The 24,599-nt window shown below is 39.9% G+C and overlaps 3 protein-coding genes across 4 annotated transcripts in view; 1 reads left to right on the top strand and 2 right to left on the bottom strand.

The window, feature by feature from the left end:
- Nucleotides 1-154: 154 nt before the first annotated feature.
- Nucleotides 155-3,661, bottom strand: LOC115044483 (2-iminobutanoate/2-iminopropanoate deaminase). The gene is made up of 6 exons (XM_029503509.1): nt 3,185-3,661; nt 2,510-2,615; nt 2,030-2,084; nt 1,863-1,931; nt 1,026-1,081; nt 155-932 (listed from the first exon to the last, which is right to left on the bottom strand). The coding sequence occupies exons 1-6, from the start codon at nt 3,247-3,249 to the stop codon at nt 873-875; spliced, it is 411 nt and encodes a 136-aa protein (XP_029359369.1). The 5' UTR covers nt 3,250-3,661; the 3' UTR covers nt 155-872.
- Nucleotides 3,581-12,808, top strand: pop1 (POP1 homolog, ribonuclease P/MRP subunit). Of its 2 annotated transcripts, none has more exons than XM_029503506.1 (16): nt 3,581-3,672; nt 3,877-4,006; nt 4,638-4,778; nt 5,113-5,288; nt 5,416-5,676; nt 5,779-5,866; nt 5,972-6,150; nt 6,373-6,635; nt 6,735-6,828; nt 7,019-7,127; nt 7,215-7,334; nt 8,777-8,898; nt 9,026-9,217; nt 9,909-10,063; nt 10,572-10,808; nt 11,419-12,808. In XM_029503506.1, exons 2-16 carry the CDS (start codon nt 3,880-3,882, stop codon nt 12,101-12,103), a joined length of 2,949 nt encoding a protein of 982 aa, XP_029359366.1. In that variant the 5' UTR covers nt 3,581-3,672; nt 3,877-3,879; the 3' UTR covers nt 12,104-12,808. The 2 variants fall into 2 exon arrangements, with proteins under 2 accessions (XP_029359366.1, XP_029359367.1); XM_029503507.1 differs by having other exon boundaries at nt 3,583-3,687.
- A 186-nt stretch (nt 12,809-12,994) lies between these two features.
- The window catches only part of nipal2 (NIPA like domain containing 2), a 28,055-nt gene continuing 16,450 nt past the window's right edge, over nt 12,995-24,599 (bottom strand). Inside the window, exons 5-12 of the mRNA XM_029503508.1 lie at nt 21,472-21,531; nt 20,108-20,229; nt 16,841-16,937; nt 16,435-16,570; nt 16,087-16,175; nt 14,208-14,271; nt 14,020-14,117; nt 12,995-13,819 (exon numbers count right to left, since the gene is read on the bottom strand). Coding sequence (XP_029359368.1) covers nt 13,713-13,819; nt 14,020-14,117; nt 14,208-14,271; nt 16,087-16,175; nt 16,435-16,570; nt 16,841-16,937; nt 20,108-20,229; nt 21,472-21,531 — 773 coding nt within the window. The 3' untranslated portion in view covers nt 12,995-13,712. The remainder of the gene's footprint in view (nt 13,820-14,019; nt 14,118-14,207; nt 14,272-16,086; nt 16,176-16,434; nt 16,571-16,840; nt 16,938-20,107; nt 20,230-21,471; nt 21,532-24,599) is intronic.

Here is a 24,599-nt window from a genome sequence, read left to right as displayed (position 1 = left end):
CTGTGCAGTCTTACCTCTCTCATAGAAACTGGGAAAGAGGCCACTGGAATTCACATTAAGTGCACATCACCTCCCAAAGCTTGATGCAATGTCATTTAAATTAAATTAATGTGAAAAAGCTTCCATTTCTTCACACACTTGATTTAATGTGACATGTCACATTAAACACTTGCCACGTGCAAAGATTATACGCACATAATTTTTCAGTTTGATTTTAAGACAAATGAATGAAGATGCTCAACTGCAAATACACACAGTTAATGTTAATAGCATTAGAATGATTAAAGAGCAAAAATCAGACTGTGTTAATGTATGAAAGGTTTGACATCCTGTCACACCCCGTGGGCATCAATAAAGCCCTGGTATATAACTACATGTACTGACCTATCACCAACTGACAAAATGAAAATATACATGTCCCAAAGTGAATTTACAGCAATGTGTGTGAGAGGGCAGAACTCAGCATTGAAGGTAATTGAAAATATTTATTACTTTTGATCATAATTAGAAAGGATCCACTGTCATAGGTACAGCTTGGGATAACACAGACTGGTAGAGTAATTCAATACAGAGAATAAGCTTAGGGGCCTTTTAGCTGTTGTAAGTGAAATTTGAGCAAAGTGAATATAAGATGTAACCCTGTCTCATAAATGTTAATGAGACAAGAGATAGTGCTCCAAACATGACTGCTGTCAATCTGCATGACCATCCTCAACATATTAGTTAGCCCTTATAGTTCTACAAATTATCCATCTATCATATACATAATCAGTACCATATAGTAATTGAGTTTTTATCAATTCCTGCTTGATCTACAAAAAAAAGCTCAAATGTTTTTCAGTGATTGTGGATTCCTTTAATTGATGGTTTTTTCAAGGAGCATTGGTCAGATGGCCCAAAACAGCAATTGCTTCGATTTCCACCAGTCCGCCCTACAAACAGAGAGAGCAAAGAGCTTTCAATTCAGATTCAAGATCCACAATAGGATAAAGGGAAAAGAGCACAAGTCACAAAGGAGTACATACTCTGGGAAGAGCAGCAACCTGGTAGGCAGCTCTGGCAGGATAGTTAGTGCTAAAGACTTGAAGAAAACAGCAAGTTAAATGGCTACATGGTTACATGAGACACAATTAAACGCTGAGTGAAATCACTGGCCGAGCTCATTCAGTTGCACAGGATGGTGTCATCATTGCAGTGCTGGTAAAATAATAGCTTTAGCTCCATGCAGGTGCTTTAAAAGTACTAAAATAAAAATATACAAACGACTACAGCTAGTTCAAAGAATCTTATCTGAATCTTGCGTGAAGGCCAAGCAATACAACATGACTTCAGACTGCTACAGGGCAGAGTCTGCATGTGCATCAATATCATAATCTTTCTTCATCCTCTGGCAGCATTAGATCAGGTTTCAGTGGTGACTCTGCACATCAGCAGCACAAGCTCGATTATCAAAATTACCTATTTCTGAAAATTTGTTTTATATTTCAGAACATACTATCTAGAACAATATCAAGTATGACAATTATCTGAATGTTGTATTTGGTAAAATACGGTGCTTATAGATAGATATCTGGCCTATATTAAAAATTAAACAAACTGTGATTGGAGACAAACATTCAGAAAAACAGTGAACAGTGTTTCCTAATGTGAATAATAAGACCAGTATGTGCAATGGCATGACACATTTTGTGTGCATAAATCGATTGCGCTGACACCCAGTGGCAAAAACTAGACTGCATGTTTCAAGTGATATATCTTTTCGAATGGAATTACATGAAGGCTTAAAATGAAAAGTTTTTGATGGCTGTAGTCCAAAAATGCTAAGAGAAAGTCAGTTTATTAAGTTAGTCAACTATACTTACACTGTGTGTAGACATCATTGACTTTGGAGAAGTCGTTCATATCAGCTAAGAGCACTGTGGTTTTGACAACTGCAGGACAAATAGCGTGAAATGTACATTTGAAATATTACGTGATCTTAAGTGGCCTGTTCAAAATGCAAAACTTTACAAGGAAGTTTTTTTCTCACCATTCTCATAACTGCAGCCAGCAGCTTTAAGAATTTCACCCATATTTACAAGAGCCTGTGGAAATTGGTAAATTTAAATATTTTAACATGGCGTTAATGAATTGAATTATGCAAAACCTAAAACAGATTTATTTAGGGATAAGAATAAAGTGATCTTTCCTTCTCCTGTTGCTGTTCTCTCTCCATCTCTCTCCTGACTCCCCCCTCCTCTGCTTCTCTATCTGCCCGCCCACCCCTATCTCTCTCAACCCAACCAGTAGAGGCAGATGGCCGCCCTCCCCGAGCCCAGTCCTGCCTCTTAAAGAAAGTTTTATTTTGCTACTGTCGCGTAAGTGCTCGCTCTTGGAGGGATATGTTGGGTCTCTGTAACAACTCCATAAAGAGTTTGGTCTAGACTAGCTCTATGTGTAAACTGCCCTGATGTAACTTTATGATTTGGAGCTATAAAAATAAATTTGATTTGATTGTGTGAGGGGTTACCTGTGTGGTCTGAGCCTGAATGCCACCTTCCACCAACTGTCCACTGGCAGGATCCATCCCCAGCTGTCCCGAGATGTACATCATCTTATTGACCACCACTGCTTGGCTGGAGGAACAAAGACTTATCTCCAAAAACTACTGCCTTGAATTAAATGCATTGTTTATTCTCATTGTCACTCTCATTCTCATTGCCCATTGATCTGTACTGTCACATGTGGAGAATAGACAGTATTCAGAAGTTTCTCAATTTAACGATAAACTATAAACTGCTTTCCATTCTTGTAGTAAATCACATGCAGTGTTCACATTGAATCTGCACAGTTTAACTACACTTTCAAATGCATTGTTAGAATCGTGACATGGAGACATTTTAATAGCTTACCCTCTCAATAATTTACAAAGTGTAAAGTGCAACCCAAAAGTGTGTACTTTGATTCTGTAAACACATCTCACTGAGTGAACACTGCTCCAAGCCCGCTGAACAGCAACACTGGCCGATCCCTCTCAAACAAACACAGCTGAGTGATCACACTGAGGGAAATATCAATACTAAATCAATACCTCTCCAAGTTTTAACACCGAATGGTGTTTATTTATGTCTGTGCCTGCGTCAGCTAAGCGGCAGCTGTGACTTGACGGCCTGTGTTTCCAGGCTGACGGCCGATTTTCTCTCACCTGTACGGGCCGATAGCAGCAGGAGCTTTGGCTGTGCTGATGATCCTCCTGATCAGTGCGGCCATTTCCCTGCTCTTATATCAGGACAGGTGGGGGAAACAACCGCTGCCAATGTGACCGGCGTGGAGAAGACTGGAAAGTACAGGGTGAGGTATGAACAGCTCAGATGCTTTACCGTATAGTACATTTTAGATGCGCACCCGCCCCCCTATGTTTAAATTTTAGTGCTAGTGCAGACATTAAGATATAAATGACACCTAAGATTAAAATAAATACAAGATTTTTTCCCTTTTTATCGATACAGAGAGTAAATTGAGCTTATTGAAATCGTTGCTCCTATACACTACAAATTCCACGAAAACCACATGCCCGGAAGCAAATGTGCGTCACCAGCGTGAGAAAAACTCACATGGCAGCTCCGTCAGTAGAGAGAGGAGCTACATTTGGAACAAAGCTGCTGAGATACAGACACGCTAGCTGGCACCGGGGTGAATACACGCAATGTATTTATTTTGCTCTTAATACTAATATCTTTGTCGTTATTGTTTTTTTAGATAATCAACCGCCTCAACTTTAGGCGGAGTAGCGTAACGTGCTGAGCTAGCCAGCATTGAAGTTAGCAGTCATGTCGCTGCTCGGGGTGTTAGCCTTGAGTTCAGTAAACATCGAGTGCGCTTATTTCTTCCCTGCAGAAAATGTCTGCCGCGAAGGTGAAGATGCGGGAGAAGAAGATGAGGAACCAGCCGCCCAGTGTGCAGTATCCGTTTGGTGAGCTGAGTGTGGAGGGGAGACCTCACAACCCAGCAGACGGGCTGGCCTCCGGTACCTGCCTCCTCTGCTCATGTGCAATATCACTGTCTCTGATTTCTTTTGCTTTGGTGGGGCCGTGTGTGCTCTGCTCACTACCGCTTATTCTCTGCGACTTCGCCGTCTCTTGCTGTGAGGTCAGCAGATTTCAGTCTGCACCCTGTCCTTCACTACATCTCATCTCATCCCTGCCTTTGCATGTCTCTGGAATTTAATCAAACGTATCTGGGTTGTTGAAGGTTCAGCTTGAATGTCACCAACAAAAACACAACATACGCACTGGATAAACAGAAGTTTATCCAAAGGGAAAAACACTGACATATTCAGGGTGTCAAATCACCATGGGGCCCCCAAGGTCAGAACAAATAGGTCCTTTTTCAAATAGCAATGTCACCATTGGGTAATACTACACCACTTCACACTTTCTGCATGCCAATTTCTTCAGGACGATTAAGCATATATTTTTTAAAAATGTGCGAAGGTGGAGTATCATGTCAAGAGGGCAGGCCACATAATCAGCATAAACAGTATAAATATACAAGAGCATGAACATGTCCCTTTATTATGTATTTCAAAATCACCCAATTACATGAAAACAACAAAAATAAAAGGTGACCAATCAATCAAATAATTGATTTTCTTAAAGGCGGAGGTGTTGCTGATGGTCCATCTGACAGCCATCCAGCTACAGAGAGGCTGAAGAGCTCTCACTACCGGAGTGGATGGGTCCGTGGACACCAGAGAGATGGAGGAAACTATGCTAAGGAATTGCCCAAGTGCATCTCTGGTAAAGACATGTCCTGCTTAAACAACCTCACCAGACTATGAAGAAGTGGTATTTGTACAAAGATTGCAATGAAGTCACAACCTAATGCTTGTCTGATGGCTATCGTGATATGGTACTGCTGCTTCTACAGAGTGATCAATTGCTTACATTTTTAGTTCCATTGCTTTCATGTGATGTAGTTTAGACTGTATTTTTTTCTGCTCTCAAAATAAAAATGAAATCAAAAGTCACAAAACATTAGTAATACATCGTGAAACTGTAATTGTTGCAGTCAGTTCCAGTAAAACTTGACACACTCTATTCTTCTTGCCTGCTACCACCATGTTTTGCCCAGCTGGTGGTTTTGCTAGGGCCAGGGCAGCAGAAGTGAACGCAATGTTGAAAGCTGTCAGCAAGACAACGGGAAGCTGCCATGTGTTTGGTGCCCTTCCCAAACACATGAGGAGACGCGCCATGAGCCACAACACCAAGCGGCTTCCTCGTCGACTAAGAGATGTGGCCAACAGAATGGTACTGTTGTAAACATGTTTGCATTTAGTGCTGCAATCACTCACTTAACATGTCTCTTTTTAATACACAAACTATCTTTCTCTGAGTATCTCTGATCATTTATATTTTTTCTACTTCTACCCTCTAGCGAGAAAAGAGCCTCCAGGCAGGCTCGAAGAAGAAGAAAGAGCAGGCAAAGAGCAAGAGTCGCAAGGCCCGTCGCCGGCATGGAAACCTACTGCTTGAATTCAACCGCCGTCAAAGGAAGAATGTATGGTTGGAAACGCACATTTGGCATGCCAAGCGCTTCCACATGGTTAAAAAGTGGGGCTACTGCCTTGGTGACAGACCAACATACAAATGTTACCGCCCCTGCTATAGAGCCATGAGCACCCACTGTTTACTACAGGTGACCACACAGATGGGGAATGTGTTTCATGCTTCATTTGGTTTCTAAATGTAGAAAGTGTTGTAAGTATAATTGAAATCAACTTTTAATCTACCCCCTCAGGACCTTTCTTATTATTGCTGCATAGAGTTACAGGGAGAAGAAGACAAGCTGCTGGCTGCCCTGTCACAGCTGACCAGCAAGGAGGCTGGTAAGCTGCTTTCCCCCTTAACTGAAGATGTGTACACCATTATTTGAATTTTTTATCTTTTTGTTTTGGTAGTTGGTAAATATACGTATTTGTGGGTGTTTTCAGGTCCTACGTTTGCTGCAGCACTATGTTTATCAGGGCAAAGACAAGGCAGTGTGGTGGTCTACAGAGCAGGATGCTACCCCTCACAGCCCCTTGGATCTGTCACCTTCCTCTGGAGACCCTCTACACAAGGCTCCACTCACAGACAGCTGTGGATCTGGGCTCATCCCACTATTAAACAGGTATGTGTTTTAGAGGTGTAAATTGTTTGAGTATTTGGTATGGAAATTAAAAACACCATCATTAAGTATTCTGGAAAAAAGTATACATCATTTCTCAAAAATTGATTTCTGATGAAAGTTTGATTTTTTTTATTTTATTTTTTTTATTTATTTATTTTTTTTAATTCATTGAGTCAAAAGGGAAACAAGTTGTGACTTCCAGACTCTGTTTCCTCTTTTCAGGATCTTCTTCCAGAATTACAAAGTGTGTGCCAGTGTTGTGAGGCTGTAGTTCCTCCAGTTGTGCCTTTGGTGATACCTGCAGAGTCCACACCCATCCCAGAACCAGGAGAGAGCCCTGAGGACAAACCAATGCCCAGGACCAAGAGAAAACAGAACTGTAAAGATGCTGGTGGTCCTCCTGCCAAGAAGATCCTAGGAGATGGCACCAGATCTCTCACCACCCCAGTGACATGGAGGTCCAGCTCCACTGGAATAGTTATTAAGTTAGTGAAATTTACAGAAAACATAAGGCTTGATTGAATAGTTTTTAGAACTGATTTTCATTTTGCAATTGTTTTTTCACACCTGTGAATCTGTTGCAGTGATCTCACAATGGAGATTGTACGCTATCGCCTGATTGGCCCACAGTCGCACTCAGTTCTGGCTGAGACTTTAGAAGCTGCTACAGACTGTGATGTAAGTTTTACCTTGTTCAAGTGAAAAGCAATCAGTCTCTGAGTTATAGCTGCATTTCACACCAATAATTGTGTATTATTATTATTATTATTATTATTATTATTATTATTATTATTATTATTAATAATAATAGTAGTAGTAGTATAAGTAGTAATAACAATAACAATAATAAATCTATTTATTTATTTAGGAAGTGAATAAATCCCAGCCATCAACACTTTGGTGGCCAGAGCATTGCAAAGATGAGAGTAAAATGAAACTGCACCAACTGCAAGCTGATATCTTTCATATACTCAAAGGTTTATTCTTATTTATTCAAAAAAAATTACAATTTTTTTCATTTGGCACACATGGATATGTGACAATGAATGTTTTAATCCACCCAGGCATTTACTCAACTGGAGAGCTCCCCTCAGGCACAGTGCTGGGTCTGGCTGTAGATGACCCCAGGCTGACTTTGCCAACAAAGAAGGTTAAAGCTTTGCCCCATGTACAGCAGATACAAGGTAAAATCTGACCTACCAAGCAGTCATCGGAGGGGACAGTTTGGAAAAAAACTAAAGGGGCATGAAAACAAAAAATCTTTCACCCTTAACTTCAATCAAAGATGCAGTTTGTACTTGTACATCATACAGTTAGCAGATCAAACTGATGAGCAGAAACCTCACCCTGTATTGTTGAACATGGGATCAGTCTTGTTTGGTCCTGAGGTTGTTTCCCGAGTACACATCTGGTTCTGTGCTCCTGGGAGCCTCTGTCCGGCCATGCAGATGTTCCAGGTTCGAATCCTGGCAGGACCCTGTACTCAAAATGCACCCTCAGTGACTGACAACTGATTCGGTCGTAGTGACCAGACATATCAGAGACTATAGCCACTGCCTGTATTTTATAGTCTTCCGTATCACAACAAAACCTGTCCATTCTTTTATTGTCACTTTCCCAGCTCCGACTACATTTCTGGGTTTCAGTAGAAATGGGACAAAGGAAATCCTATCAAAATTAAATTTCAGAGATAATATCAAGTTGATTTGCCCTAGGTCATGTTTCACTGCTCACACATCTTTGTTTACTTTGCTGCCTGTTAGTCCTTGCCTATGTTCACATCAGTAAGATATGGAAGAACAAAATGTAATCAGTTCTCGTTTAACGGATGTGTTATCACATAATAGCTGGAATTTTCATATCCATATCCTTTATATGAATTCCTACAACAAATAGAAAATGCTTTTTTGACAAAGAGACCTTGATCACAGCCAAAGCAAAGAAATAAATAGTTTAAATAAGAGATTTGCTTTTTCTTTTTTCTTTTCACTAATCTGCTCACTGTATGACTGTCAAGTTATTCAGCCATATTTGTTGGTGTCAATCTCCCACCTTCCCCTTGCCTAAATGATTTTGCACCCTCAGAGACCACTGGGGTTTGGAAATAATCCTCACATTTATTCCTCCAAAAGGTGATGGAGGACAACAGTTCATTTCCAGGAGCTGGAATATTATATCCAAACATTATCATCACTTGGCCTGTAAATGTATTCATAAAATTTTCTTAGGATTTCAAATGTTATATGTAGTAGTGATAATAAAATTAAATATTAACCTATTTAAACTTTCAGTTTTATAGATTGTTAGATTACCACACTAAAGCATAACAGGATCTTCCATAAAGGTCAATGTAAGGGCAGTTTTTTATTGTTTCATTCTGTTCCATTTAGAGAATGCACTAAGCTATACTTGATTGAATGAACAATCACTACGCCTACATAGCACAGGTACATTGCATATAAATCACATGAAAAGTAGGGACTGCTGCAGCATAGACTTGTTTTATTAATCAGTGATATGGTTCGTGCTTTTTATGTTTTGGGTTAAAATTCAGTTGTAGAGAGCTTCATATTTCACCAAGCCTGTTGACGGTGGTTATACAAGAGCATGCTCTGTGTCCCTTCAGAGGAGGAGGAAGAGAAGAGGAGGGAGCTGATGCTACGAGGAGTACCACAACACTGCTGTCAGAGCTTCCTGTGGGAGAAGTCTGTACGGGACAATGCTACTGACAACAAGATATCAGAGCAGGTAGCCTTTTGCCACTTTCTAACAGTACAGTGTTTTTCTGTAATGGTTACTATCCATTTTTACCTCAACATAACATTTTAGCCTCAGCGATATTGTAACTTTAAGCAATTACTGTTTATTGAAACAGGATTTGAACCGTATGAGGAGCGAAGTGCTGGTGCCGGGCTCCAGACTTAGCCCCACCCCCCTGCAGGGGCGAGTTCCAATCCTGCTGATTCACCAGCCTGGCAAGCAGTTGGGACATGAGATGAGGTCATGGGGTGCAGGGTGGGACCTGCTGCTTCCTAAAGGCTGGGGCATGGCCTTTTGGGTCCCACTGGTAGGTGCTATTTTCAACTGATTGAATTTTACTCTTTTATCTCTTTGGATCTGCCAGGTTGAAAAAGTTTGGGAATTTTGTTTCCCAGCAGTAATTTGTTTGAACTGTGATTAAAACATTGTTAGAATATCCTTCCATTCTCATAAGCCACTGTCTGCATTGGTGTTGAAATGGGACATATATCATATTCCAGGGCAAGCAATTGTAGACATCAAGATATATTTGTTAAATAATGTCAGGCAGGGCAACTACGCACATGAAGAAAAACAGTTTTTTGTCTACACTCTGGCATCTGCAAGCTCCCAGATAATGTAACAATGCAACATCAAGCAATGGTTGAAACATTATGTTTTTATTGAGCTTTACATTTTCAGTGTGCAGATGAGGTTTACTTTTCTTTGGATGTGCACACTATCAATTTTTGGTTTGATATATTGTCGAGCACATGCCATCCAAATGTTCAAATGAAGTGTTTTGCAAACACGTGGCTGTCAGTGTGGAAAGCTCTGTGAAAGAGCTTGGACATCCATTACTTGGATGCCTTGTCCATGTTTTGGAGCAGCTCCATTTTGTTTGGACAAGCACTGTGAAAATGTTAACTGTACCTTGAAATTTACAAGGAAACTGGAAGGTTTGCTTTGTTTGTCAAAATGCCTAAAATCCATTGTTTACTTATTTTACCCTCTGCCAGGTGTACAGAGGCGTTCACATCGGTGGACTGAATATGAGTCTAAAACACGCTCAGAATAAAGGAACCCCGCACTTCCCCCATGATTACCCAGATTGCCCCGCAGGCATTCGCTTTCAGGAGGAGCAGGAGATCGACCTCCTGGTCAAGTTCAAAAGGTGAGCTGAAGAAGTTATGTTATGCATGGTGATTATCATCATGTGAAGAATCCTAGCTGTCTCTCCAAGATATAAAAGTGCATATTAAACTAATAGACGTTTCAACTGTACCTTTATATAATTAACCATATTAAGATTGCTAATTACCTTTTAAACTTTAAAGGAACATGTTTTCATGAAGAAAAATTATCATGACAGTCTGCTTGAAAGATGCTTTGACAGGGTCTGTTACTGTGTGATTGTAACTGACTCTTCAAGGAAAAGATTATATTTACCAGCCCTCAGCCTAAGTAAGTGGTGGGGCTGTCAGTGGGTTAGAGGTTTTTGTGGAGGGAAGAACTCTAAAGATGTGATCCCAGTTAATATCCATTGTGCAAATGGATGGTAATGAGGCTGCATGTTGCTTCTCCTCTACTAGCCACTGCTCAGCAATTGTGCATGGTTGCATATATTGGCAGGGTTGCCTCAACAGTTTGACAAGGGTTTGACCTTTTGACCTCTCCTGTAGGCGTCCGCCCGCCAAAAGGACCAATTACATAAAACATGGCTGTCTGGCTCCATTCCGTTGCCCATGGCAACAGCTGGCTGAGGAATGGGAGCTCATCACAAGGGAAGGAGGAAAAGAGAGGAAAAGCGCCACTGAGACCCAAACCACAAGCAATGCAAATGCAGTTATGGAAGAGGAGTCGACCTCACAGCTAGATAATGCTGTAATGAAGCCTCTCAGCCACTTCACTGTGCTCAGGTAAATGGTTAGCTTAACTTCTTTTATGGTCTTTATTTTTATGTTTTCAGATTTTTATTTTATTTTTTTTTTTCCCCCCTTTCTCTCCCCTCTTTATTGTTTGCTTACTATTGACTCAGAACACACACTCCCACTGCCGGTTTATACTGAGGTCTCTTCAGACATTAAACATCCAGCACATCTAAATCACACCTCGAACAATATTGATAGAATTAACTTTTAAAGGTATCTTGGCCAGGAATGTGCAGCCTCCAAATTTCACCTTGGCACACTATTTGACAAGCATGATATATGACACTTCTAAAGTCTACCTCCCTTTGATCATCCTGTCATTGATGAGAATCCCCTAAGTACATGTAGCTTTAAATTGTTCCAACACATCACAGAAATTATACAGAGTTGTATCTGTTCTCATAAAGTCATCTTATAAGATTTGAGTAATTACTGACTTTATGAGCAAAAAATTTGATTGCTTTTCTATCGGCTGCCTTTTTCTTTCCAGCATTTGGATTAAAAAAATTTCGTTCAGCAATGTCTAACATGACTATTGCAACATTTGAATTGAAATCACTTAAAATAAATAGGTATCATTTATTTCTTTGTTCTCTAGGGACAGGAAGTCCTTGAAGTTGCTCTCTGGTTGGTGCAGACCCACAACATCTAAAGGTCAGAGGCTGTGCCGTGCCAGGGAGACACCACCTCTCGACTCTGCAGCTATGATGTCATTTCTCACAAAGTGCAGCATGAGTGTGGTATGGGTGCGTCTGTCATTGCTGTCGAAGGGCAAGCCAGAGCTCCATGCCATGGTGTGTGTGCCATTCACAGAGGACCTGAAGCTGCTGAGCAACAAATCTGACAGCAGTTGCCCCCGGGAGCCACCACACAGAAACCACTTCAAGAGCAGAATGAAGCGCAGGAAGAAGAGCTCCAAGAAAGCAGCTCCATCTTCCTCTGATAAGGGTGAAGGGTCAGACCTTTCTGCCCCTAACCCAAACTGTATCACTTCTGCTGAAGACCCCAAGTCCTCGTCCGAGTCTTCCACAGATCTGGTTGTCGGCCTGTGGCCAGATCCTCTGCCGAGCATCACCTCTCACTGCTCCAGAGTGACTCTTGGCTGGGTTACACAGGGTGACTTCTTCCTGTCTGCAGGCTGTGGGGAAGCTCTGGGGTTTGTCAGTGTTACTGGTCTCATCCACACCCTCCTCAACCAGCCGAAGGAACACAGAGGAATATTCCTGTTGCGCAACCCCACCTCCCTACATTACCGATTTGCTAAAATCAACATTGAGGTCTGAATGAAACATCTGATCCACTACGGAATTTGATTTATAAAATGGACAGAGAAGTGATGGAGAAAGATGACTGTAACTTTTGCGCTGTGAAGGCTCAAGGTCATGAATTGCAAGATGCCTCATTAACTAATCTCCCAGAATCCCTGCGCATTCATAATTGCATGAATGTATTTTGCCATAGTCTACTGTGTCAGCTGAGGACATAATAGCATGCATGTGGAATGACCAGGAGTTGAAAGTTGTAGTTGTGTATATTTTATTCCAATTAGGGGCATGTTTCAGTTGAATGAAGGTTAGTTGTTTTTGCGTATTCGTTTCCATACCAATTTCTCCAAGGGATCAGTTAAATAAAGCAATTGAATGAAAACCTTGGTTTCATTCATTCAGAAAGATTAGTTCAGCCTTTTATCAACTTGGTTTCCAGAAGGTATTAATTTACGGTTTATTGTACAACCTTTTTTTCATCCTGAAAATATTTGTTGGTTTCTTCCTATTCTCAAAAAATTCAAATGAATAACTTTGAATTTCAGAAATGTGCCTGTTTCTGTTCAAACACCACAACACTGAAAAGGTTTTGTTCAAAACGGTAATAAAATCCTGCTCTTGACACAATAAGCCATCTGTGGAGTTACTGTCAACTCCAATTGTATAAAAACAGTACATGCACTGAAATACACACTAAAGTTTGGCCTTAAAATAAATGCATGAAACAACTAATACTTAAATGTTCATTCTTTTTATAGTTAAACTGGCATGAACAGTCGTTTTCCACACATCCCATAATGTGTAGGTGGGAGATAAGAGTGTTTGTTGCTTGGCAACACTAAAGTTAGTAAGCAGTTCAGCTGAATGTGTAGTCTGAGGTTTAACTGAGGTAAAGAAGGGTGGTCAGGCTGTGCATTAGAACTTTTTTACACCAGTTACACTCCAGTTGAACTCCTTGTTATATGATTTCAGAGAGATGAAAGCTCAAGTGCGTCATTCACACATGCACTGAAAACCTAAAAACAAAAATGTGAGAAACTTTATCTGATGAACCACCAGAAAAGATTTAAAGAAAAAAAAAACTGCTTTTTCCAATGTGGTGAATTCACATTGTCTCAGTTTAATATGACAGCTCAAAGATAATCAATTGCCAGATCATCTTTGAGCTTCCACCACCATTAGAGGGCGGTAGTGCACTTATTGTGCTCCATGAGGGCGCCTCCTCGGACTATGCACACACAGACCAAATTTATTCAGATGATTAACATAATTCATGTTTTATTCTGAGGCATTTGTCACAGTGGCCTCATAGATGCCATTTCCTAATTAAAAATTGATGATAATCAAGAATCAGAGACAGCCTGTCTTCTCAGGTATCACCAGTAACTGCTGAAAATACTATTAACACAGGAGAAACTGAAAAGTCTCTTTTGAGAGAGGTACTCAACATTTCTGGCATGAAAATGTACCACTAATATTGCCACTGATGCTGGCGCTCAGCTGGCACTGGTTTTAATCACTGTCTATCATTAATTTCTACAAATAGAGTTATTATTGAAGTACCCAGGAAAAGATGCACTCACACACATATCTACCAAAATTACAGTCATGACAGATGGAGTTGGTCCTAAGAATCGTCTGTTTGGCCAGCTCTGTTGCACATGAGTTTGGCTGCGAGCGATCCGTATGTCAGAGTCTTTGCCTCAGGCTGCACTTTGACTGTGTTTCTTCTCCCTGTGAACACAGTCAGCACAGCTCATTAGATGGACCCTGCTGCCAGGGCTGAAAAACTAGCAGCCTGACAAATCCAGGGTCACGTCTGGGAGAGTCACATTATCATTGCTTGCCTGGTCAGTCAATGCATACTTGATATAAATTAAAATTCAATATACTCTGCTGTGACGAGAACTGATAAGCAGTGGATTGATTGTTACCAGGAATCCTGTCCATGGCGATAAAATTACGATCTTGTTGTTTTATCTTTGGCCTGTTCCTGGCTATCAGAAACACTCCAAGGAAAGACAGAAGACAGCTGGAAAAGAGATGGATGGACAGGCATGATCTTACAGTGAATACATCAATTCAAGAAGGTGTAGTTACAGGTGTTCTCTTGAACGCTTACCCAAACAAGAACATAAGGATGTTCAGTAAAGCCAAGCCTTCAAATTCCTGGTAAAATACTATCCCTGTGAAATACAAAAGCCCATTAAAATGAATTACACAAAGCAATATAATATGTTGAACGGCTCTCTATTGCTTTGTTTATTTGTGAAATGTAACTTACATCCTGAGCAGATTTCCCAGTGGGAGCATTAAGTTCACTGTACCCAAGGCCACTGATTTGCCCACCACTTCAGGACCCCGCTAATAATTTGGAACAAAAGTATTTTTACAGGACAAGTCCACCCCCTTGATGCTATTATGCAGACCTCTAATAGGTATTATACAACAGCTGTTCAGTGTTGGTATGGCTTATATTTGTTTTCAGAGAAGGCCACAGCAAAACCAAGCAGATGATTTTCTGAAAAGGTGAGTAAGTCAAGCACCACATACCATGTGGCTTCGCCACTATGATGGATGTGTTATGGGACGTGAAAGTCAGCACGGCAGCATAGTGGTTAGCGCTGTTGCCCCACAACAAGAAGTCGCAGGTTCAGTTCCCAGGCCTGGGGTATTTCTGTGGCTTTTCTCCCAGTGCCCACATTAACAGAGTTTGACAGTAACCTCTTAGATCATTCATTCATCTTCAACCGCTTTTCTGTTTCTGGGTCACGGGGGGTGCTGGACCCACTCACAGCTCACTTTGGGTGAGGGTGGGGTACACCCTGGACAGGTCACGAGTCCATCACAAGGTCAACACACAGAGACCAACAAACACTCACACTAAGACCTATGGACAATTTAGAGTCACCAATAAACCCAAACATGTGTTTGGATGGTCGGAGAAAACCGGAGTACTTGGAGGACACCCATGTAGGCCCGGGGAGAGCATTCGAATTCCGCACAGAAAGGCCCCAGGCTGGGAACCAAACCCATGACCTTCTTCACAATGTGTTGTTCATAGCTAATATTTTCTGAATTGCTAGAACATTTGTATTGGCATCTACTAAAGAAGCACTTCAAGTGACATAATGTCAGCAATGGTTGAGCAATTTATCCAAAAGAAGACTAACAAGGAAGGAAATTGACTTAGCATTGAAGGTCCATTGTTGAAAATGAATTCAAATTAAAATCAAGTGTCTTCACATTATTTTCTTTTCAAGACAAAATTACTTTAGAGAAACGCTTGATTTTTTTCAGATTGAACACTGAGCCCTGTTATTGACAAGCTATTAAAGACCTGACCTGGCAAAATAAACATACAATAAATACTGTGGGCCTTCTGCAGAACAAGTCATAAATATAGGAGTGAATCACCATTTTAACTGTGTATAGTACTCCACTGTGTAGTGTCAGGAATTGATTTCAACCATTGCTGAGAGTTTTGGTGCATACACATGATTCTTCAAAGATAACGCTGTGGTTACGTTTTCTTCTAATCAACCAATTTTATCAAAAGCCCAAAGCCAGCAATATTTTGTTTGTTGTTTGTTGTTTGTTTGTTCATCTCTCATGTCTTCCTGACACAAAGAGCCTTTCTTTTTTTCTTTAAGGATTCTGATTTCAAAACATTTTTTCCAATCCTCTTTCCATCATTTCCAAAAAAAATAACATGAATTAAATGTATTAAACCAAGTAAAGTGTGTGCCCTGATGTAATTTATAGTGTATGATTCCATACAAACAGAAATGACAATCATGCATGTCTGTAAATAAATTTAGAAAAAATTTAACAGTGTTGATAAACAAGATGTATTAGGGTTATAAACATTTATCAACTCTTTGTTGGTTTTGGTCTTTTGTGAGATTTGTTAAAAAGAAGAAGAATAACTCACTTTAAACACCAACACACCATATGTGAAGCATAACTCACAGGAAGAGAAAGACTTATGGTTGACCAACCTGCGATTATAGCACTTGCGGTGAAAAACACAAAGTTGATAGGGACCACCTCTGTGGCATCAAACATTTTCATCGCCTGATTGAGAAATCTGAGAGGGCATAGACAAAGGTTTCAGAGGCACGGTTACAGAGGTACCATGAAGCAGCCTTCATCCATCATAATACTGGAGATATGCTGCATGTCACCCTGTCCAATATATTTAATTTTGTTTGTTCAGAAACTGAAAAAAAAAAAAAATATGAGAATTTAATCCAGTCTGTGGCAAAGAGGGATTTCAGAAAAAAAAAAAAAATCCTGAAAGAGAGAAAAAGAAGGTGCACATGAAAGGAGAGAAAACCTTGACTAACTTGATCTGGAAGGCACAGGAGGCAATCATGACGACAAGCATGACGTAGAATATGGGGTAGATGAGCTGCAGCTGGCCTTTTATCGACTCTGTGATCATTCCTGACACAGCTTTGACGGAGATCACAGTTAGCGAGGCTGCAGAAACACAGAGGCAACACATCACAACTTGTTGTACTGAAAAACATCTTCACTGGTTCATGCTGATTTGTGGAGGTGGTTAATTATCTCGCAGTGAGTTGTAGTGAATTATTTTTCTTCCATCGTGTTCTACTCAGCTCTTTACAGAAATGATTACAGAGCACAGGTCCATTTTCGGTAGCCAGGCAACAGAGCAACCTCTGACTATCTAAAATGGTTTAATCCATAGCCTCTGCCCTGAAACAGGCTGCTTCCACTTGTTCATACCAAGCAAAGCCACCAGCAACATCACAATGACGATGTGCTTCACATTCTTCCTCTTGTACAGATAGAGCAGGATGCAAAAGATGACGACCTCTATAAACTGTTGAGAGAGGGAGAGGGGATATGTAAATCACTAAAGCAGACACCATTGCCTCAGAAAATGAAAATCTGCATTGTTCTTGACTTTTACTTCTTGTGTTTTATCTATACAACAAAGTCATGCATGACTACTTAATGATCGACGTGAAGTTTCCAAAACACTAAAGACATTCATATTTCCTGATGACACAAATTTACTCTGGGGTCGGAATAACCATAGAATAGCTTTTGGATACAGTGGGCATTGAAATGAAGAAGTGAAAGATATTGTTTGTTTCAAATAAATTGATACTTAATCTAGGCAAAACATAATGCATAATATTTGGAAATCGCTCTAGCAAGAAACTCTAACAAGAAACTCTAACAAGAAACTCACGATAAATGATGTTGAAAATGAAGGAATGACAGAAATCAAATTACTTGGAGTAATAACAGGTAAGTTGAAAGTGACGTTTAAATTACTTTAAAGCTAAAGTAGCTAAGTCAATAGCAATACTGTATAAAGTTAAAGATTTCCTGAAGAAAACATCATTATTCACTTGTACTGGTTCTTCAGACTACCATACATTACAGGCTAATTTAATTTAATTTTCTAATTTCAATGTATATATGTATTTATATATTTATACACATATTTCCTTTTTATTTTTCCTTTGTCCAAGGTTGAAACACCAGAGTCAAATTCCTAGTATGATTCTGATTCTGATACTGCATCAAGGTATGGAGGGATACATACAAAACCAATATTAACTCAATCTTCATTCTGCAGAAAAAAAGCAACACGTGTAGTCCACATACAGAGAACCACCAAACCCAAGCTTCATCAAACAAACAAACTCAAATTCAAAAGATTAGTTGATTTCAGAACATTATAAATCATGTACAGAGTCAGAAATTATCTGTATCCAAAAGCTGTTCCAGATTAGGGTAATTAAGCATGACCTGAGAGGAAAAGTATAATAAAAATAACAACCAATTAGGACAAACACAGAGTCTCGCAGCATCACAATAAAAGGAGTCAATCATGGGGAACATTTGGGAAGTTTAAGCCAATGATCAAATTTTCCACAGTGAACCAATATAATACAGAGGAACTAATAGATGTACTGGAGTAATGACAGGAATACAAAGATTTTATAGTTGGCTGAGAAGTCTGTGTTGAGGAAAATTATTGTTTTGGGTTTGTTTTTTGTTTTTTTCCTTTTCTTTGCTTTTGTTCTAAAGGGGGTAGGCCAACAAAAGTTGTTTTTTAAACTTCATTCTATTTGTTTTTTGTTATTTATTATAATTTTATTAAAATTTTTTTGATTATTTGATTTAATATATAGGAAATAAGCAATAAATGAGTGCTGTATGCAGGTAGGGAGCAGCATCTTCTAAATCAAACCTTTGCCCATGGTGGAAAATTAAATGAATTTCTTGTCTTTATTAAAAGGGACCCTGAATATGAAAGCGTAGAGATCTGACAGATGGACTATAGGATCAGAGAGGAAAAGGGCTGGCTCACCTCAGAATTTTTGTATCTGTATGTCTAAAGCATCTTTGTGTTTCTATAACATGCTAAAGAGGGATTACCTCAAGATGAATGGATGGATGGAAGATAATCAGTCTTTTAGAAAGACCTGGACCATTCATAATAATTTAATCCTTTAACACTATGCTCTGTGAAGGCAGATGAAATCGTGCAATAATAATATGACCTCTGGAAATAATGAGAAGATAGTGATGGATATTTCACTTTCCTCTGATTAATCACCACCCACAGTTAATCCCATTTTGGATGGAGCTTGTTCTCTGACTGAGTATTCACAATGCATTTCTAGATGTTTTAGACAGCATACCCTTTCTCGCACCGTCAATCACTGCAGGAAACAGCAGCAGGACTGTCTCAATTTGAAAACATGTGTTTGTCTATCCATCTGCCCCTATTTACCTAATGTCTGATTGAACATTTGTCTTTTTGGTTTTGATGCATTAGATCTGTTTTTGTTATTTCTGGCTATGTGTGTGTCACTTCAGGAAAAAGGATCAGATTCAGGAGTGGAATATGAAATATAGTTGAGGGCAATGCTGTGCTCTGAATAACGATGACACTGCTGCCCTATACGAACTGTTTCAACTATGGCTGGCTCGTCTGATGAGCTGCTAGGTGATGTCGTTTTAGGTTAATCTCCGCTTCATTTGGGCAGATAACCTTTGGCGTGGTCATAGTCTGGGATATGTGCAAAGGATTTTTTTTCAGAGCTTATTTTTCACTTTACTAATTTTAAATTTGGGTTAGGGCTAGGGTTGGCATCAAGACTACTGGCTCTAGTGACCGGCAGATCTCAGGAGTCAAAATAGGGCTCTTCCGCACAACTTACTGCCGAATACCATTTAGGATTGTGCTATTACCAGTATCGAACAAGTTTTGTGATGTGCAGGATTTGAAAAAGCACTTTGTTCCACAGCGGTCACTATGGAAACACCAGTGTTTATGGGCTCCCTGCCTGAGGCAAAGTTGGAGAGGGACAACACGTGGTGAGTGTGAATACACTTGCAGACCATGAGGTAGAGGCAGATTCTATATAAAGAGGGAAAACAGACAATCTTAGTTTCAAAAATGCAGAGAAATGAGCTCATCCATCTGAGTTGGAATACCAAAAATATCAAAAATCTTTCATGGTAGCAGGGATTAGTTAAATTTTTAACTTTTTTTTTCTATTTCAGCTATTTTCTCTCCTATTTGTGACTTTGACTTGCATGATTGATTTGGCTACAGTTTTTACACCCAGTGCCCATCCTCATGCAACCCTCCCCATTTATCTGGGCTTGGGACCGGCACAAGGGTACCACTGGTTTGCGTTGTGGCTGGGGTTGGAAACTGGGTTGTCTGCATGCAAAGCATGGGCTCAAACTCTGAGCTATGTCCCTTGGCAGTACTTCAACTGCTTTACCTAAGATTAATAATTAAAAGACGTCCTTTTATTACTTCTTTTTAGATTGAATTTAAATGCTTCGAAACTCTTTCTAACAGCTGCCAGGAGATGCATTGACATGGACATTTCAATGACAAGGTGCTAAGAAATTTATATATGCATAGTAAGAAACAGTCATCCCAAGAAAGCATGCTTATACATTCTATGCACAGTATTACAGCACTGAGGATGAACGTTTTATAGATTTACATACAAAGTAAAGCAGGAAGTGCCAGCTGATGATATAGTACTGGACCAGATGGGCTGTGATGTGTGTGGAAGTGTGGGGGGCAAATGTCACCAGGAGATATGTTCCTGTTATTGCCAGCGTTCCCCCTATGGAAGAAAGAGAGCAGAGTATGGTGAGACTGTAGTGAAACTGTAGTAAGTTTATTTTGCTTTCCCTGGAGCTCATTTCACATTGCAACCATTGAGGCACACTTTGTTTCAACTCTAAACAGAAAGTATGCAGATATCATTTGAAGTTTTTTTTAGACTTTGACAGTTTAAAAATGTGGTTGCATAGGTTGCACCATAATGACAATCAAAATATAATGATAAAAATCTAATCACAATATGGCTATTGTTTGGTATGAGAAACAGACATATTTTGCATATCATGCAGCCCTAATTATGACATTTACGTCAGTTATGACAATATCTTTACCTTACACACACCCAAAAATAAAAGCAACATCAATTTATACACTAGGGTTATCACTGTGTAATATATGTTAGAGAGATATAGTCACTGGACATCATGCAGACTTCCCTCCTTCCAATATAAATAACCAATAACCTGCCGATATCTAACAAGCCACCTTCAGTTCACAGAGCATTGTCTTTGAAAGCGGTCTTTAGAAAATCAGACTTAAGTATGAACCAAACGTGGTAGTTTATTTGCATTGCAGAAAAATAAAGATAATAAAGTTTTGGACTTGTGAAACTCATTCTCATTTTACCTTATCCATTGAAAGTAGCCAGCAAACTGTTGTATGTCTCATTCTGTTGCTAGTTTGTTTTTTTGTTGGCTTGTTTGAGAACCACCGAAAAATGTGAATCCCTGTTATAAATAAAACATTCATACAAGTACATGTTTCAAATATGTGGTTCATAATGTCAATCCGCAATTACATGATGATACGAAACTGGCAGGAAATGCTGATGATGAACAATATGCAGTTATGCATGTAATGATTACATGAATTTCCAGTCTTGCAGCTTTAATTATCATTATTGTAGCGACCATCACAATCATGCCACTGAGGGGCAGACTCTAGAAATTGTTCTGACAAACAATAGCTTTCCATAAAACAATATAAGGAGATAGGTCTGTTGATTATGTGCATTTTCTCTCCAATTCATGGTACACAGAAATTGACTTTTACAAGTGAACAAAATATTTGATTCTGGTATGATCCAAACTGAGACTGGAACCTTTTATTTTCTTGCACACCGACAGTTTGTGTGTGAGTTTGATAAATCTAAATTGAAGATGTTACTTATTGAGACTGACAGGGATCTGAGAGGACATGTGAGGTCCTCAGGTGCTATAATCCGGACTAAATGTTTGCTTACCAACAATGTCAGAAGCCCGCAGAGTCTCCTTCAGGAAAATCACAGAGATGACAGCACTGGCTGTGAAGTGAAAATATATTACTGTTAATCGGACTGAAAGTCAAAATATCCTGCAGCCCACCGGAACTCTTTCACTGTCATAAGACATTTAAAGCAGTCTACACAATAAAATATGAATTGAGCAGTAAAAGCAACACAATGCATTAGAATAAAAACTTATCTCCTGATGACAAAGAGATAATTAAATCTTTTCTGAAATCTGGGTCGGTTTAATCCAAAGGTCTGAGGCTTCGGACAGAACTAGAGTGATGGCTCTATTCACATATACAGTCATTGGAAGAAGAGTAATCTGATTTTAACAGGCAACATGAGAAAATCACTTCCTATATTACATGTACACACAAATTATATGCAGTTATCCATATGCAAGCATTCTGTCACCCATATGCACAGTTATAATACAAATACATACATTTTATTAATGTATGTTCAAATAATACAATACAATGCTTGACAAGTTTATATTGATCAGCATGACAAATCTGTCAGCATGCTTAGATAAATGGTACTCATTAAGACTTCATAGTGCCAGCATTAAATTACAGCAAAATGCCATGTCACTTTTCTCATGAACCCATTCATCAATATCACTCTCAGAAAGTGTGATGCTGTCAAGCGATCAGCTTCACATGCGATAAGCTTCAGATTAGTCTTCTTAATGTTTTTCGGGGATATGCGCCGAACCAAGGAAGATAAATAAACACACAGCATTTGGCTGTCGCAGAGACAGATGTTGACGCGGAGAAGATATGCACGCTCACGTGCTGATAAACAGGTTGACACACAGATGGATGGCCACACAGGTGGAGTCAGTCTGATACAGAAAAACAAACTAGAGGAGAGACGGGCAGCAGACAGACTGGCAGGTAGGCCAAAAGACACGTTAGTGACAGCGTTCTGTCAAAGAGAGGAGGCCAGTTTACATAACACACCAAGGTAGCCATGCGTGGGGTTCTCAAAAGCTAACATCCCATAAGAAATGACAGCAAATTTTACATTGTCTACTGCAAGACAGCCTAGCAGTTTGAGGTCCTTACACAGAAAATGGCTAACCAAAGACAGAAATTGCTGTGAAACACTGATGATGAAGGCAGTCTGAGTCTGCCAGCATCCTAAGGGGGATGCTCACGTTCCACAGAACATAAGCAGTTTGGCATGTCAAAGACACAGAGAGCACTACAGCAGTGTGGTAGCATGAAGGAAAGGTTCTCTGGGTGTTTAGCACCAACTATACAGCAAATAAATTAGAGCTATGAAAATCTGTATTGCACTCAGGGGCTTAAATTAAATACAATATGATGCTGAACGAGTGTCTTTCAGAGGACAGAGGACACACACAGGGTGTGGACATGCTCGATTACTGTCGAACTGGAAGTTCATAACGACTCTTGTTGGTATTCTGACGAAACAGTGGTTGTTCAATATTTCATGCTGTGAGCATGTTCGTATTATTATTTAGGACTTGTCTTTGCCTCTAGGACTGGCAATATCTAGTAAGTAACCATAGCAACTCCATACAAAGTCATATTCACATGGCTTGATAAAATGAATGTGTGGCAACAAAAACCTCTGGGGTACACAGTCCTGTCACTGGCCCTGACTGTTTACAGAGTTATGTATATCACTGTGTGTGTGTGTGTGTGTGTGTGTGTATGCAACAGCTCAGTTCTTCCCTTCTATGTGCTCTTTGTCAGTTGTGTAGTAACAGGCTGCTGTGGGAAAACACACTGTGCCAACCGCTCTACAGACATAAACAGATCAAAGCACAGAATGTATGGTTGTCATCTACCAGATAAACTCATATGTAAGAACCATTTCCACGTTGTACACATTGTTCATTCACATTCACAAATGTCCGTGTGGTGAATGTTGTGATGTTAAAGTATATGTTTAAATTAAACTTCTAATTTGCTTTGCCAAACCTTAAAACCCTGGTGTGAAGTGTTTTTTCCAGATTTTACCAACTTAGCTTTCTCAAATAAAACCTATGATATACTGCACTTAGTGAATACTTTACACACTTTGCTAAATAGTACACCTTTGTTTAGGGCACATTGCTGTGACTCTGAACTCTGAATGATGCATAGCGTTTGTTTTCTCTCCCATCATGCCAGCCTTCCTCTGTTTTGCATGTGATGACGTGGGGAGAGCTGATGCTCTAGTCCATACATGAGCATCGGGAGTGATATTGTCATTCATGATAGAGACCGATGTGCTCTGTGGAAGGGAACAGTAGTAATTGCTCCCAACGGAGTTTGAGGGTGCCAGAGTGACATGCAGGGACAGGGAGCAAGGCAGCATCATCATCAGTTCTATCCATCCAGTACCTTCCTTCCTCGGTTCCCACTCTCCACTCTAAATTTCACCTGATGTTTTGTTTCATACAGATCCTTTCTCTCCTATCCACCCCTGTTCACACCACCCCAACCACTTCAACAACCTCATGTTTACTCACAGGAAGCCCCCTGCTATCTGCCCACCTACCCCTAACTGGGCCCGCAGATAATGAGCATTCACGCAGCTCTTTGTGTAAAGCTCTTGGAAAACAGGCCCAAAGTAGGAAGGATGTCAGGGAGTTTGAACACACACTACAGTTATGCACAGTGTGTGTATGTGATGTGTTTTCTCATTTGCAAACAATGTGAGTGAGTCTGTATGAGGTGAGAGGTGGTGTCACAGTGACACACAGCAACCTGCACATTTTTCACACTGAGCTCCACGTATTACCTTGGAGGATGACAGATCGTGTCACTGCTGCAGACATCGTCTTCTCCTTTACCTTCCCTTCCTGTCCCATACCCTCTTCATCTCTGGCTTCATTAATTCTTCAAGACTCTCCAGCACATTTGGGTTGAGTATTATTCACACACACTCCAATTCAACATAAGCCTCAAGCTGTCAGTGGTTTTTATAAGGAAAACAATGATAGTAAAATGGAAATGAGCACAGTAATTATTAATACCTGTGGTTTTAAAGACAGTCGTTATAGTGACACAGCATAGAGAGGTTACTGCTTTCAGTACAACATAGTGTTGAATCCTGCTATTGTGGTGAAATCATTTGTGAAC

Source organism: Echeneis naucrates, chromosome 6 (assembly GCF_900963305.1).
Source record: "Echeneis naucrates chromosome 6, fEcheNa1.1, whole genome shotgun sequence".
NCBI classification, from domain to species: Eukaryota; Metazoa; Chordata; class Actinopteri; order Carangiformes; family Echeneidae; genus Echeneis; species Echeneis naucrates.
Note: the sequence above shows the minus strand (reverse complement) of the source record. Positions and strands in the feature narration are given on the sequence as shown.

Bases quoted from the DNA above. Each gene is read 5' to 3' on its own strand.
- LOC115044483 (XM_029503509.1), bottom strand. From the start codon at position 3,249: ATGGCCGCACTGATCAGGAGGATCATCAGCACAGCCAAAGCTCCTGCT. The intron at 2,085-2,509 runs GTAACCCCTCAC...CAATTTCCACAG, and splicing joins TTCAGGCTCAGACCACACAG to GCTCTTGTAAATATGGGTGA. The intron at 1,932-2,029 runs GTGAGAAAAAAA...TTTGTCCTGCAG, and splicing joins TGGCTGCAGTTATGAGAATG to TTGTCAAAACCACAGTGCTC.
- pop1 (XM_029503506.1), top strand. From the start codon at position 3,880: ATGTCTGCCGCGAAGGTGAAGATGCGGGAGAAGAAGATGAGGAACCAG. The intron at 4,779-5,112 runs GTAAAGACATGT...TGTTTTGCCCAG, and splicing joins ATTGCCCAAGTGCATCTCTG to CTGGTGGTTTTGCTAGGGCC. The intron at 5,867-5,971 runs GTAAGCTGCTTT...GGGTGTTTTCAG, and splicing joins GCTGACCAGCAAGGAGGCTG to GTCCTACGTTTGCTGCAGCA.